Source organism: Gekko japonicus, unplaced genomic scaffold (assembly GCF_001447785.1).
Source record: "Gekko japonicus isolate JY-2015 unplaced genomic scaffold, Gekko_japonicus_V1.1 scaffold145, whole genome shotgun sequence".
Lineage (NCBI taxonomy): Eukaryota > Metazoa > Chordata > Lepidosauria > Squamata > Gekkonidae > Gekko > Gekko japonicus.
This window is the reverse complement of record NW_015173678.1, coordinates 1203506-1218692: the sequence shown is the minus strand read 5'-3', so window position 1 is coordinate 1218692 and position 15187 is coordinate 1203506. Positions and strand designations below refer to the sequence as shown.

Here is a 15187-nt window from a genome sequence, read left to right as displayed (position 1 = left end):
TAGGGCCCTGCGGGACCTTTCACAATTCTGCAGGGCCTGCAAGATGGAGCTTTTCCGCCAGGCATTTAATTAGAGGCCGCTGCTGCTGTAGAGCCCTGGCCCGTGGTTTTAACATCAAGCTGATGCCACAAGAAATTATGAGCAGAAGAACATCTGAAAACATCTGGGAAGCGGAAATCCATCTTGAAAATGTACTAAGTTAACTTTAATTGCCACCAGCACTTTTTATTTGTATCTGTTTTATCTGTTTTTTAAATAATTGTATGATTTTAAGTTGTATTTATATTTGTATGGAAGCCGCCTTGAGCCTGCTCTGCGGGGAGGGCGGGGTATAAATTTGATAAATAAATAAATAAAGCAACAGGGAAAAGACAGCTGCAGGGAAAAGCGGGGTGGCAAAGCGCAAGTGCACAGCCCACACATTCCATCACATTAGACATCCCATGGCGGTGTCGACCAACATACTGAAACTTGGTGGGATGACACAATTGGAATATTAGGATTGAGGGGTACAACTTATTTAAAAGGGAGAGACAAATAAGGAAGGGGGGAGGAGTCATATTATATTTAAAGGAGGTATATACTTGTGAGGAAATAACATGAATCTGAGCATGTCCAGTTGAGAGTCTCTGGGTAAAAATAAAAGGAAAAAAAATGTTTTTTTTGGGGGGGGGGGGGTCTGATATAGACCACCAAGCCAGGCAGAGGACTTGGTTGAGACACTCCTAGAACAGATTACAAAGTTCTCAAAGAGATGGGACACAGTGGTCATGGGAGATTTCACTTACCCGGATATCTGTTAGAAGTCCAACTCTGCTAAAAACAAAAGGTCAAATAAATTCCTGATATGTCTTTCTGACAACATCATTATCCAGAAAGTGGAGAGGGAAACAAGGGGATCTGCTATCTTGGATTTGATTCTCACCAACAGGGAAGAACTGGTTGATGAGGTGAAAGTAGTGGGCACCCTGGGTGGTAGTGGCCATGTAATTTTAGAATTTACAGTCTTGGGGAAGGGAAAAGCTGTACATAGACTTCAGGAAAGCTAATTTTGCCAGATTTAAAGTTATGCTGGGTAGAATCCCATAGTCAGAAATACTTACGAAGAAGGGAATTCAAGAGGGGTGGGAGTTTCTTAAAAGTGAAATATAGACGACACAATCACAAATGATTCCTATGAGAAGGAAAAAAGTGAGGAGCCTAGAGAATTCAGTAAACAATCAGCGCTTACACAGTAAACATAAGACCCAAAAAAAAAAACCACCTGTGCAGAAGGACACTAAGAAAAGAACAATTTACTAATGAGTAACAACAATATAACTGGTAGTAAATCAACTAAGTATACTACATATGTAGCATTTACAAAAATCCAACAGGTAAATCCACAATTTTTTCAATAATCCAACAGGTAAATTTTCAACAATCCAACAGGTAAGTCTATGTTTTTTCAATAATACAACAGGTAAGTCTACAATGAACCTAGTAGTAATTCAACTAAGAATACTACATATGCAGGGTTTACAAAAATCCCACAGGTGAATCCACTATTTTTCCAGGTAAATTTTCAATAACCCAACAGGTAAATCTGCAATATTATTAATCCAACAGGTAAATCTACAACGAAGACTCTGGATTTCAGAACTTCATTTCAAATAGTCTTCCTCAGTAGAGGCTAAGTGTAGATAAAATATTAAAAATCTTGTACATTACAGTTTATAAAAAGGACTAAAAATACACAATGGTTACCTGATTAAAAAACCTACCTGTTGGACTCTTTCAGCAAGTGGCTAGAGGTCATCCCAGTTCCATCCACCTCCTCGAGATCTGCCATCAAGGCCATGTGGCAGATCTTCAGTGCCCAGGGTATCCCGGAAATTCTGGTAACGGACAATGGCACCGTATTCATGTCCGTGGAATTCCAGGACTTTACAGCCTACTATGGAATTCGACATGGGTGGTCGGCTCCGTTCCACCCCACCACAAACGGCCAAGCGGAGCGGATGGTCCGAACCACCAAGGATGCACTCCGATGGCTTGACTCAACCAACTGGGACTACAAGTTGGCCTCCTTCCTCTTCGGCCAACGAACCACACTACACTCAACAACGGGGCGCAGTCCAGCCGAATTACTCCTGGGTCGTCGCCTCATGACACGTCTAGATCGACTGCATCCGGACCGGGCCCCCGAATGCGAACCGGACATGGAGGACCAGGAAGCCGCCTGAGGGTTCTTCCCAGAAGACCTAGTGTATGTGCGGAACTACGCCAAGAGTCCGCCATGGATCCCGGCACAAGTGGTGCGAGTCAAGGGGGCCCATTCCTACGTGGTCTCCTGTGAGGACGGTATGGTGCTCCAGAGGCACATCGACCAAATGCGCCAGCGAGTGCTGCCTCTGGAACCAGAAGACACCGAGGAGGCTGACCCAGGCGAGACTACCGAACTACCATCAGCTCCAGTGATAGCCAGGCAACTGCAGACCACAACCCCGGTGCTCCCTGATCAGCCTGCAGCTGCACTGGCCGCCTCGGACAAGCCTCTGGGAACAGCACCCGATTCTCTGGCCGGCCAGCTCTCCACCGAGAACATCGGCACTGGTGTCCCCCGCCACCCCAGCAACACGCCGCTCCACGAGGGAGTGGAATTAAATCAGAAGAGTTTTTGGCTAAACATTAGGAAGAACTTCCTGACAGAGCGTTTCCTCAGTGGAACAGGCTTCCTCAGGAGGTGGTAGTCTCTCCTTCTTTGGAGGTTTTCAAACAAAGGCTAGATGGCCATCTGACAGCAATGCTGATTTTGTGATGTTAGGCAGATCATGAGAAGGGAAGGCAAGAAGGGTTATATCAGTGCTTAGTTCTCTTGGCCTTTTCTTACATGCCCAGGAAAATGCTGATAGCCACTTTGGGGTCAGGCAGCAATTTTTCCCCTGGCCGTTTTGGCCAGGAATCCTGAAGGTTTTTTGTCATCTTCTGGGCATGGAGTGTGTGTGTGGGAGGTATTTGTGAATTTCCTGCCTTATGCAGGGGGCTGGACTAGATGACCTTGGAGTTCCCTTCCAACTCTATGATTCTATGAAATACTAATGCCATTGTTTTCTCAGGTAATTGCAATAATTGTTAAAAGTTAAAATTTATCAAATGAAAACTTACTGTAGTTGATGTTAAAGAACAAATAGTTCACAATTCAAACATAAAAAGAAACAGGCAGTTAAAAGGCTTTGGAGGAAAACTGATTAAAATTTAGTATTTGTGCATCAGTGATTTTGGCATAATCTGAACAAAGGGAGTTGACTTTAAAAGTGTATTAGAGAAACTCATGGAATACAGGTAGGGTAGCCAGGTCTCACCTTAGAATCAGCAAAACAATAAATCACCGTGTATGAGTATACAATATAAGCAAATATTTATATATAATGCTTTTGAAATTAAATTGTCAGCAAAATTACAACTATAACAAATTAAATGCAATCTTAGGCTTGACAGTACATATGAGACACTACAGTATAATTTTAGACAAACAACGGATATCTAGTATAAGTCCGTTTACGAATCCTTCTTCAGGTTTGTCGTCTGTTTTCTTATCTTCAATCAAATAAAGTGCTGCAAGCATTATTTCACAATGTAAATTTCATATACAGTTTTTTGTACTGAGGGTAGCTGAGCCAAATATCACATTGTAGACTCTGTCACATGAGAGCATGATAGGAGCTCCCCAGTCACCAGATTAAGCGTGAAAACGTACAAAAAACTGTATATGAAATTTACATTGTGAAATAATGCTTGCAGCACTTTATTTTATTGTCTAAAATTATACTGTAGTGTCTCATATGTACTGTCAAGCCTAAGATTGCATTTAATTTGTTATAGTTGTAATTTTGCTGACAATTTAATTTCAAAAGCATTATATATAAATATTTGCTTATATTGTATACTCATACACGGTGATTTATTGTTTTGCTGGTTACATTACACCGTGGTCTTGTTTGTTATAATAAGGATAAGAATGGCAAAAAAATAGCATACTTGCTAACTTCTATGCTTCTTAGTATCCTGATCGAACAATTTTCTATCGTAAACTATCTGAAGATACCGCCTATTACAGTGGTGAATAACACTACATATAACTTTAAAGAGGCCTTCTGTACTCTCAACTTTACTAAATGATAGGGTTGACAGTAATTTTGTTAATGGAAGAGCAGAATAACATCATTGATAGAGTGGGGAATTGAGGAAAACTTGATGCTATTACCAAGAATCAGATGAGGGATGGAATAAGAAGTATACCCTGGCACTGACTTTGGGTTACAGATAAGAATTTTTCTTTTTTTAAATACATTTTATTACAATTTTAGGATACACAGAAAGGGAAAGGGGAAGGGGGGGGGAAGGAACAAAAATAATACACCTTCTGTATATAAATCTTCTCTACTTATCATTTCACATTATAAAGAAACAGACTGTGAGATTTTAAAAGTTGATAAAGGCTTCTTCATATTATGATATTAAGGAGCTCTTAAGGATCAACAAAATTGGAAATTCAGTCCATCTTTGGGTCAGGGGGAAATGACCTTGCATAGTTAAAAAATTATCTTGTGAATTACCCCATCTCTTGCCTGGAAAACACTAAAAAACCAGGCCTTGAATTGGACTTATCATAGCTTTCTGGCTGCTGTGTCTAGGCTGGTGGTTCAACAGTGAGGTTGCAGGGCTGGAAGTCAGTGCCTGGGCAAACCCCGTTCTCCCATGGCCAAGCCACTCCCTGCCAGCTCACCTCATGAATAGCCCTTCTGAAGGCAGCAGTGAAGTCTACCTGAGAATTCCCTGTTGATCTTACCTCTATGTTGCATGAAAAGAAGGAGAATTGAGGACATAACTTTGACAGGCCATTTCTATCAACTAAGCCTCCTGTGATTTTGGGGGACTCAGGTTTATTTTAAAATATAAACCTTCCCCACAGTTACCAGGTGTTCTAAATGTAGTGAGTGTAAAACTGGTGCCTTTCTGACCTTACTGAGCATTCAGAGAGTAACAGCAGTGACAAGGAACCAAATCCACCCAGCAGAGAAGTCAATATGAGAAAGAGGATGCTGCTCCTCATCCTTACTCAATCAAGAAATTGAGTATGTGGTCTGGATACAGTTGACAGTGCTGCAGGTGGCATTGAGTTGGCTCTACAACTGGGTCTGAGGAGCTAGGCTACAGTCAGCAGTTTATAGAAAGATGACTGTGCATTTGGCTACCACTGAGTTTAGGTGCAATAATTACTATTGATTGGCAGGAAATATACCCATAACACATTATTTTAAATGTTTATTCATTGGACTGGGATTAACAGCCCTTATACAACACAATTTGCATAAATTCTCAAGTTACAGCCTGCATACAGGATTGTACAGGTATACAATCACAAAACCATGACATGGATTTTATACACAATGTGGAAATTAAGCATTTTTTTCCTTGTACAATTATTCTACTATTTGTTGTTGTTCCCGTTGTGCAACTTTTAGGATAAATTGTGAACGTCCTTTTTTTCTTGGAGAATCAGAAATCAAAGTCCTTATAATTCTATCAAGTGAAAAATATTACTTATCAGACCAGTGCATGCAACATTCATTTTGGAAATATTACATCTCTCCAAAGTTGTGGTTGCTTTTTAGTTTTATTGTTTATGGTAGCCTGCCCCCCCCATTGGGTACATTGTCATAATGCCACACATGCCACTCAGGGATTGCTGAATACCTGGGCACACCAACCAAGTATACAAGATAAGGTCAACTTGTATTGACATGAACATGCTTGGAATGTGATAGGGTTTGGAATCCAAACTTTCTTCTGATTTCCAATACAAAATGTATATTTACAAGATAAATTAAGAAAACGGCTTTCTTTTAAATCACATCTTAATCCATTCTTTTATAGAGAAAATCCAATTTTGAAATCCATTATTCATCAAAATCAGAAAACACGGGGAAAACCATAGAAAGAGAAAGTATCCAGTTTATTGTTTGATAGCCATATATCTCAGGAGCTTCATTATACATTGAAAACTGGCTAGAAATGAATGAAAATAGAATGTCAGTGGATACCTACATTTACTTTCTTGCTTCTTTACACTTCAAAGATTTGGTTACTTATATGCATTATTTCTCTCTCATATACATGTATGTATGTACATATATCGACACTCAGTGAACTATGAATCATTAGACAGTACCAATGAAGATAAATCACCTGAATCATTTTATGTAGGAATCAAATAAAAAATAAAAAATACTAATATCTGTATGATATTTCCAGGAAACTAAATGTTAAACAATTTTCTACTGAGCTCACTTGTATACTATATAGGGGTGCTTACATTTTCTTCATCCTTAGAGAATGAAGCAGTATTGGCTGGTTACCAGCTACAGCTCTCACCCCCATCTTATGCCATCCAGAACAATCAAATTGTTAAGCATCCAGAAAAGTAACACTACTGACAATGAGGTTCAGAATGAAGTACAGAACCAAAGAAACAGAATTCATTTTTTTCCCTGGATACTATCCCTTTAAAGAAATAGCAACTAGCTCTACTACATTCATCACAGAAACGTGCACTTTGGCTCAAGAAAAATAACAGCAAGATCTGGCTACTGCTCAGGGGAATGCAGAAGAGAAATTACCCCATTAGAGAAACAACCCCTGTCATTTGTCAATACACACAAATACTGTGCTTAAGCTCAGATTTCAAGCATGTTTCCAATGCAATAACTTTTTTCTCCCACTCAGCAGACATGTAGGTAAACTTGTGCCAGGCACAATCTTATTTTTAAAGAAAGAAGACTATTATTTTAAAAGAAAGCGACAACCTTGGATTCTTTCCAGGTTAAGAGCCTTGTCCCATCTAAGCACTTCTGTCATATAAAAGCCCCCCCCCCCCGAGATTAAAAAAAGAGAGAAAGAAAAACTAAAAAATGGTGAAATAGCTACACATTTTTAAAATACTCCAAGTCTCTATGTGAGTCTATTTCTTTTTTAAAAAGTCAGGATTTTGTCATCTTCATTTGATACAAGAACACTGCATTTAAAGGTGATTAATTGTTGCATAGAATGATTCCAGCACAACTCAGACATTTGGTCAAGAGAAAACTTGGAGGCATCAGCTAGTCTCAGGAATGATGCTGTGCATGTGGGCCACACATTTTTTTTTAGTGTAGTGGTGTAGAACAAGTCAGTGCCCACAGAAACCACTTTCCCTAACAGCTACTACCCCAGGCTTTGATTCCCATGTACAATGAGCATGGCCCATAGAATTTAGCCGCAATCTCAACTGGCTGTTCTACATCAGTCTTGTAACCAAGGCCTCTAGCCATTGGCTAAGGAAGGCAGTTGCTGAGGTAGAAGCCACAAAAGCCTGTGGAAAACCTTGGCAATTCTAATATGAAGCTGTCAATGCTTGTAATTGAATGCTTTTCCATACCCTTTATTCTATGCGTTGCAGTCTGATTAAGGAATGGTAAACAGCTTCCTTGTAAACCTTCCACAAGTTTTTGCTGCTAATGGAAATCTCCATGGCAATAGGATCCAGCAGCTCCATGGTAAAGGGATCCAAGAGTTTCATTTTAAAGGAGGAACAAAAGTTCAATTTGCACACCAGATTTAACTTGTTTACTAATTGAACCTGGATGTTTATGAAAAGTGCAGATCCAATGACACATCTCTTATTTAGCTTTAGTTTTCAATAATGTGAATGCAGTTATGATGCAGAAGATAATTTCTACATGGCACAGCACATTTTGTGTGTGTGATGAGGGGAGGTAAGGTAAAGGTAAAGGTAAAGGTTCCCTTGCTCGAAAGCCAGTCGAATCCGACTCTAGGGTTGCGGTGCTCATCTCCGTTTCAAAGCCAAAGAGCCAGCGCTGTCCAAAGACGTTTCCGTGGTCATGTGGCCGGCATGACTAAACACCAAGGCGCACGGAACACTGTTACCTTCCCACCAAAGTGGTACCTATTTATCTCCTTGCAATTTCTTGCTTTCGAACTGCTAGGTTGGCAGGAGCTGGAACTAGAGATGGGAGCTCACTCCATCTTGCGGCACCCGGGTCTCAAACTGCTGAACTACTGACCTTCCACAGCCTGCCGTTCAGCATCTTAACCACTTGAGCCACCGCAGCTCCGATGAGGGGAGGACTGAAATTCAAATCACTGCTAGGGATTGGATGAATGAATCCTGAGTGACAACCTCTCCCAACCAGATATGGAAAAAATAATATACTCTGCATATTATTTATTGCAATGGGTTTAAATTAAGGGCAGGAAGGTATCAGCTGATTATTAGGAAACACGTTTTTACAGTAAGAGTTGTGCAACAGTGGAATCCGCTGCCTAGCTCTGTGTTCAATTGGCCTTTAATAGTTTTGTTTTTTGAAACATTGTATTTCAATGTGTTTTTTAGGAATATATTTTCTAGAACTGAGGTCTTTCCCTCCAGCTAAAGGTTTAACATTTAGAATTTAAACTTACTGTCAATCTGATTTTATGTTGCGTCAGATTGTTTTATTTGATTTGTCTTGAAAACAAGTATCGCAAGTGAACATTCCTTATTTAAAATAAAATTGGACATTGTTCTTGGGTTCTTGCTTGCACAGATTTGTTGTTTCTGCCTGAGATGTCCGTTTCTTGAGAGAAAAGTAAAAAGCCAATCAACACAGTAAGGGATATAAACAACATTTGTTTTAGGAACCTGCTGGGCTCACAATCTCAGATGCAAGATTTGGCCTTATGGTGCAGAATTCATTCCCCTAAGAACATAATTTTCCCAAGTGAAATACCATTTCAGAACAAAATGTATGCTCCTTCATAGTTTACATATGTATGAAAAGCACAACAACCAGCATTGCCAGATAAAGGTAAAGGTAAAGGTTCCCTTCCTCGAAAGCCAGTCGAATCCGACTCTAGGGTTGCGGTGCTCATCTCCGTTTCAAAGCCGAAGAGCCAGCGCTGTCCGGAGACAGATAGGTGCTGAGAATTCCAGCTGCTGACTTAGCACTGGGACTACTTCATTATCAATATTTTGAAACATCAACCCCTTCAAGTTCACAAAGGCAAGAAAGATTAGTTGAAGCAGTGATATTCATTCCAGCACTTAAAAGCCTGTAGAATTAACCACATCATTGTAAACAACCAACTGAAAGGTAGGCTGAAATATCATCAGTCTCTTTTCCAAGTCATCCCTCAAATTCCAAGGCATCCCCCTGCACAATTACAATGACGTATCTACTTTTTATACTTCACATGTCAACTAGGTAATTTCACAGTTCTAATACAGAAATAATTTTGAACTTACTCTCCATTGCATGTGACTAATGATATGAAATAAGATTATGCAACCATTTCAAAGGAAGTATCTTGCGCTTTGCTTCCCGGAGCGCCATCTCACTATAGCCAGACGCCCGGTAGTCTGAAGTGAAGAACATGGATGATATTTCCGTAAGTTGAGTTTACGGTGCTTTTGCTTCCTTCGTATCACACCAAGACCCAGATTGCTCTCTTCCATGTAGAGATTTATCTGCAGCCGCCCTGTACTAACACCTGCCTTCAAATGCTTTATCTTCATAGCCACAAAGATTCCAACATCACAAAGCTCTTTTCAAGCACAGTCATTTTGACTTCTGGGCACAGGATGGTGGATTTTTCCCCCATTTGCTGTGTGGGGGGGGTTGTTTGTTTTTTTAAATATAGGAGAACAATTATTTAGCCCTCATAGAAACCTGCTCTTCCTCCTTAATAGTATGAAGATCTAGCTAAACACAATATCAAACTGGAGTCTTGGAACCACATGTACAGACACCTCAAAAGCCTAGCTGCCCCAAGAAGACGCATTTGCTCAATGTGCCTGTGTTGAGCTGACCAAAAGTTTGTGCCAGTTTACTGTTCTTTTCCTGAGGTCCACTTTGTCAAGCCAGATATATGCCTCGCCAATTAAAGTCTTCTTCATAAACTTTCCTCCATTGGAAACAAGGAGAATCTAGAAACAGAAAAAATAGAATAGATGGGCTACAAAGATCAAAACACCAAAAAACAGCCTGTGTAACTTGGCAGTTAAAGTACTAGTTTCAGACTGGGAAGCCACAGAGCTTACTTGGTAACTCGGGGGGGGGGGTCATCACTGACTCTGAACCTAACTACTTTTGGAAACAATTCTCCCTCATGCTACACGTGACACACACAAGTCGCTAGGTGAGAACCTCTGGACTGCTACTATTCTATCTGGTCTGCTACCATCCTCACCCCTTTCTTATTCAGAGACATGGCAAAGAGTGCCTTTACTTCACAAATGAATAACTTCATCCATCTCAAATGCAGGCCTTTTACCCAATAATTTTTATTTGCTTTGATACACTGCACGTGAGCATGTGCAAAGTATCAGCAGTCTGTCCTCACCTCCATTTTAAGGGAGACAAAAGCAAATAGCATCTTACAGAGCCCCTTCTTTCTGGTTCATACATCTGCCATGGTTTGTGTGTGTGTGTGTGGGGGGGGGAGTGGAGGGTTTCCAGCCAGGCCAGAGGAAGACAGCCCCAAGTTCCCCAGTTCTTGTGCCACTAGAATCTGCCTGGGAAAAGGGCAGAGATATTTCCAGTCTTCTGCACATGGTTTGTACTGTAATATCATGCTGAATGTGATTTGTTTTGTTAAGATGCCTTGAGCCTTGATTGGTGAGAGAAATGAAGGATAGAGACATTTTAAAATAAATAAATAAAAACAACATTCTGTCCAGACAGAACTCAGCCCGTTCTGTGCTAAAGAAATTCCCTCCACTTTTTTTCACCTCACTTTTTTCTGTCTTCAGAAATATTGATCAATCCTTTTTTTGGTAACTCACTTTCATTTCTACCATATAATACTTCTTTACTCTGTTCCAGAGGATGTACTTGTAACCATGACCATAGGTGACTTTTAAAGGGGATTAGACAAATTCATAGAGGATAGGCCCATCAATGGCTAAAAGGATCCTTCACAATCAGAGACAGTAAACTTCTGAATGCCAGTGTTGGGAGGCAACAATCAGGATCTTGGGTTCTGTCCCATTTGTTAGTCTTCCAGGGCAGCTGGTAGTCTGCTGTGTGAAACAAGATGTTTAACTAGTTGGTACAGCAGGGTGTATAGAAATATTTAGAAATATTGATTCCTATAGCTTTCATGTATCCCTTGTGTAATTCTTTTAACCTTCTGTATCTCTGTTGATGCTATAAGGTTCCATGTTTCCCCTCTTGGAATGTAATTGCCTCACCCCCTGGTGTTCTAGCTTCCTATGCCTGACCATTTGCTCAATTGCCATGCCATATAACGACACATGTTTCACACTTCTGGCAGACCTACTGGAGCCTAGTTAGGCCTAGCTGCCAGGAGTCACGTACCACATGGAGGAGTGGTTAGAGGGAGTGGTTAGAGCTTGGGATCACATTCTGCAGGTGTGGCTTCAATACTACTGACCACTCAAGACACTTGGACAATTTCAGATCGTGTTCATTGGCTCCTGGCCCGGGTCATTTGAATCCTGAAATTGGCCCTTATTAGTCTGAACCCAAAGACACGAGCTCAGATTTTCTGCTTGCTAATCTGTTCTTGCTATCTACTGTCTGTGGACTTATTCTGACATGCTTTGTTTCTGCCATGTGGCTGGCAGACAAAGGATCCTGGGTTGCAGCTCAACACATGGCTGCATACTGGCACAAAGATGAAACTTAAGTGGACTTTGTTAAAATGGACCGCCTTGGACTATTGACCCTTCTTCTTGTTGGTAAATATACCCTATTGTATAGTTAGGCAACAAACTTGCATAGCCTTTCTTATTTTTCTAATCTCCTATGGTCTGATTACAAGTTTCTGCTAATAAACTTTATTCTGTTTTAATACTGTGTCTGATGGATGTACCTTTGACTCCAAGCCTTAAATCCTGTGCTTGAACTGCTTTGCCAACTGTTGCTACCTTGCTAAGAATATTCTTGTGATAAGTCCCAAAAGCCAGTCAAGAGTCTGAGCCTCCTCTTGGACTGGAAGGGGATCATAGTGGAAGGTTCTGGTGGCACGTGTCTGTAAATCCATAGAGAGACTACCTCTCTTGGGTTTTTGTGTAAAATACTTTGTCTCAGTCCATGATCCTTTCCTTTCACAGTCCTGGATTGGTCTGGGGGAAAGACAGGATCATGACATGGTGGCTTTAGCGTGGGGATGTATGAACTGGAGTCAAATGTCATCATCTGGGTATTTTTGCCCTGTGTGCAGAGCTTGCTCAGGCTAGGGAGGAGTTTTCTTATTTTACTATAGTGGTAGATAGAGATTTTGCTGCTATGGCTGAGGGAGGTGATTCCTTCAGCATGGACAATGCATCTCTGCTCACTGTGGATGACGTGAGGGACCAGGATGAATTCTGGGATGCTGCTGACGCTGGAGAACCGGTTGTGCGTCCAAGGAGAGCCCCTCTATACCAGAGAGAGGTGGAGCACGGCAGAAGCGCAGACGACTGGCTGTTTGCTGGCTCTACAGACCCTCATGGTGCACAGAAGGAAGATTGGAGTCTGCCTCGACGCCCTTCTCATCTCCGCGCTTGGGACCAGCCCGCAGCCTGGCAGGCAGCTAGCCACAACCCCGGGGTTGAAGGCTTTTCCAGAGGTCGGAAGGAGCTGTTCACAGATAAGCCTCGACAGCCTGCTGATGATTCCAGCAAGAGAGGTGGTGAGCATAATCCTAATGCCTCCCCCAACTTTGTTGCCCCCTGGGATGTGGATAGAAGGATGTTTCCTTACTTCAAACAGGGGCAGGACGTGCTCGGATATCTTACCCTTTATGAGCAGACCTGCAGAGACATTGGGTTACACCCCAAACACTATATGCTGGTGTTAAGATCTCAATTGTCTGGTGGACTGGCTGATCTGTTAGGGACCCTTAGTGGCCCTGATGCTTCTGACTTCCAGAAATTTAAACAGCTAGCCTTGAAGAGGTTTGGCTTATCTGCTGAATCCTACAGGAGGTCTTTTCGCAAGGTTGAGCGACATTCTACTCCTGATAACTATCCGCTGACTGCGGCTAGCCTAACGCAGAATTTGGATCGCTGGCTGAGTGCTGAGGGGGTGCGTGACTTTGCCTCCCTAAGAGAACTGTTCCTGAAGGAGCAATTCTTCCGCTTGCTGACGGATGAACTGGCAGCCCTTGTGCGGGACCGGAGACCCAAAACGCTTGAGGATGCCGCTGAACTCGCACAAAGCATGCGAGAGCACAGAGAGAGAGGTTATGGAAGGCCTGCTCGCCCTGCTGCTGGGAATCCTCTGTCTCCCTCCAAGTCCAAGACACCCTCGTCTAAGCTGCCCACCTCTGCTGAGAAGTGGAAGACCCCTCCTACGTCGCCGGTCAAGAAGCTTGTGGATCCCAAGTCTGGTTTGTGTTTCGAGTGTAGAAGTAACTCACACAAAAGGTCGGCATGTCCTCTTTGGCTGGCGAAGAAAGGGACTCCACCCACTGCAATCAAGCCCCAAGTTCGTGTTATTCAACAGCTGGAACCTACAGTCCCTGCACCTCTGACTCCTGTGAACCCACCGGCTGAGACACCAGAGACCGTGACTGGCCCTCAAGCCTCAATCTCTTCGGTGAGTTTTGCATCTCTCCTCGACCAAGGACAGCTGGAATGGGTGCGCAAGACGTACACCCATGAGATTACCATTAATGGCGTGACTGTGAGTGGACTGTATGATACTGGTGCTGAAATAACTTCTGTGCATGAATCCTTGGTTCATATTGATCAGTTTTTGTCTAAAGAAGTTTTGGTGACTCCTTACGAGTCAAAGGCCGTGTCTAGAAGGCTTGCTGAAATTGATGTGTGTTACCAGCATTACCAAGGTAAAACTATTGTTCTAGTACATAATCTGTGCGCAAACCAAGTCTTGATTGGCTCTGATCTTGCTTATCAGTCTGCTTTGGCTGCAACAGAGCCCGCTGTGGAGGAAGGGGGGGGAAATCACCACCTGGCCGCTGTCCAGAGTGCTGAAACCCCCAGTCTCCTTGCCCCTATTCCCATTCTGTCAGCTATCGCTGAACTGACAGGCCCTGCGGTTGACCCAGACAGTGAGACAGAGGGAAATGATTTTTTGGGAGCTGTCTCTGAGTTCCAAGGTGATGAGAAGTTTAGGGAAGCCCAACTAACTGATCCTACCCTTGAGGACTGCTGGCAAAGTGTCCATAATGACCCCAGGGCGACCGCTGATCGCAGGGTGAAGTTTATTGTTAAACAGGGCCTTTTGTATCGTCGGTGCCAAACTAAGGCACATGGGGAAATTGAGCAGCTTGTTGTCCCACAGCAATACCGAGAAATGGTGTTGAAATTGGCACACGAAAACGTGTTCGCTGGCCATTTTGGGAGGAGAAAGACCTTAGAGAAACTCTCAAGGTCCTTCTACTGGCGTGATGTGTATGATTCTGTCAAAGGGTTTGTACAATCCTGTGCGAGTTGCCAATTCGAAGGGTATGACAGAGACAACCCCAGGGCCCCTCTGCAAACCCCAGCTCTCCCTGAGGAAGTTTTTGCTAAGTGGGGTGTGGATGTATTAGGTCCCTTACCTTACCCTGGGAAAACTGGAAAGAAATATCTGCTCACGATTATAGATCATTTGTCCCATTTTTTATCGGTCATACCCTTAACAAACATCGGGGCTAAGACTATTGCAAATGCTTTGCTGGTGCAGTCTACCCACTGGGGCCTGCCCAAGACCCTGGTTACTGATTTTGGGTCCTCTCTTGTCAGTGGTCTTATGCAGAAGGTCTGTGAGATTGCCCAGATAGACCACCAGTTGTCCATCCCATACTGTCATTGGGAAAATGGCCGGACTGAAAGGATGAACAAAACTATTGGTCAGATGCTCCGCAAGTACGCATCTGACTATCATAAAGACTGGGAGCAACATCTTTGTTACTTAGTGGCTGCCTATAATGACACATTTCAGGAGTCACTGCAATTCAGCCCAAATGAATTGGTTTTTGGCAGGACTCTGAACACCCCTCTACGTATGCTTAAACAGCAATGGGAAGGTATTTCGGATCTGCGGCCTGTCTCGGTAATGGAGTACTTCCAAAAGCTGAGAGAGTCGTTGCACGGTGTGTGGAATACAGCCAAAACACACCTTGTCAAGGCCCAGCAGACGCAAAAGCGATTCTA

At 42.6% G+C, this 15187-nt stretch overlaps 1 protein-coding gene across 1 annotated transcript in view; it reads right to left on the bottom strand.

Annotated features, from left to right (window-relative positions):
* Window positions 1–9865: 9865 nt before the first annotated feature.
* The window catches only part of PCLO (piccolo presynaptic cytomatrix protein), a 271526-nt gene continuing 266204 nt past the window's right edge, over window positions 9866–15187 (bottom strand). The window contains 1 exon segment of the mRNA XM_015422970.1: window positions 9866–10006. Within this exon segment, the coding sequence (XP_015278456.1) occupies window positions 9866–10006 (141 nt within the window).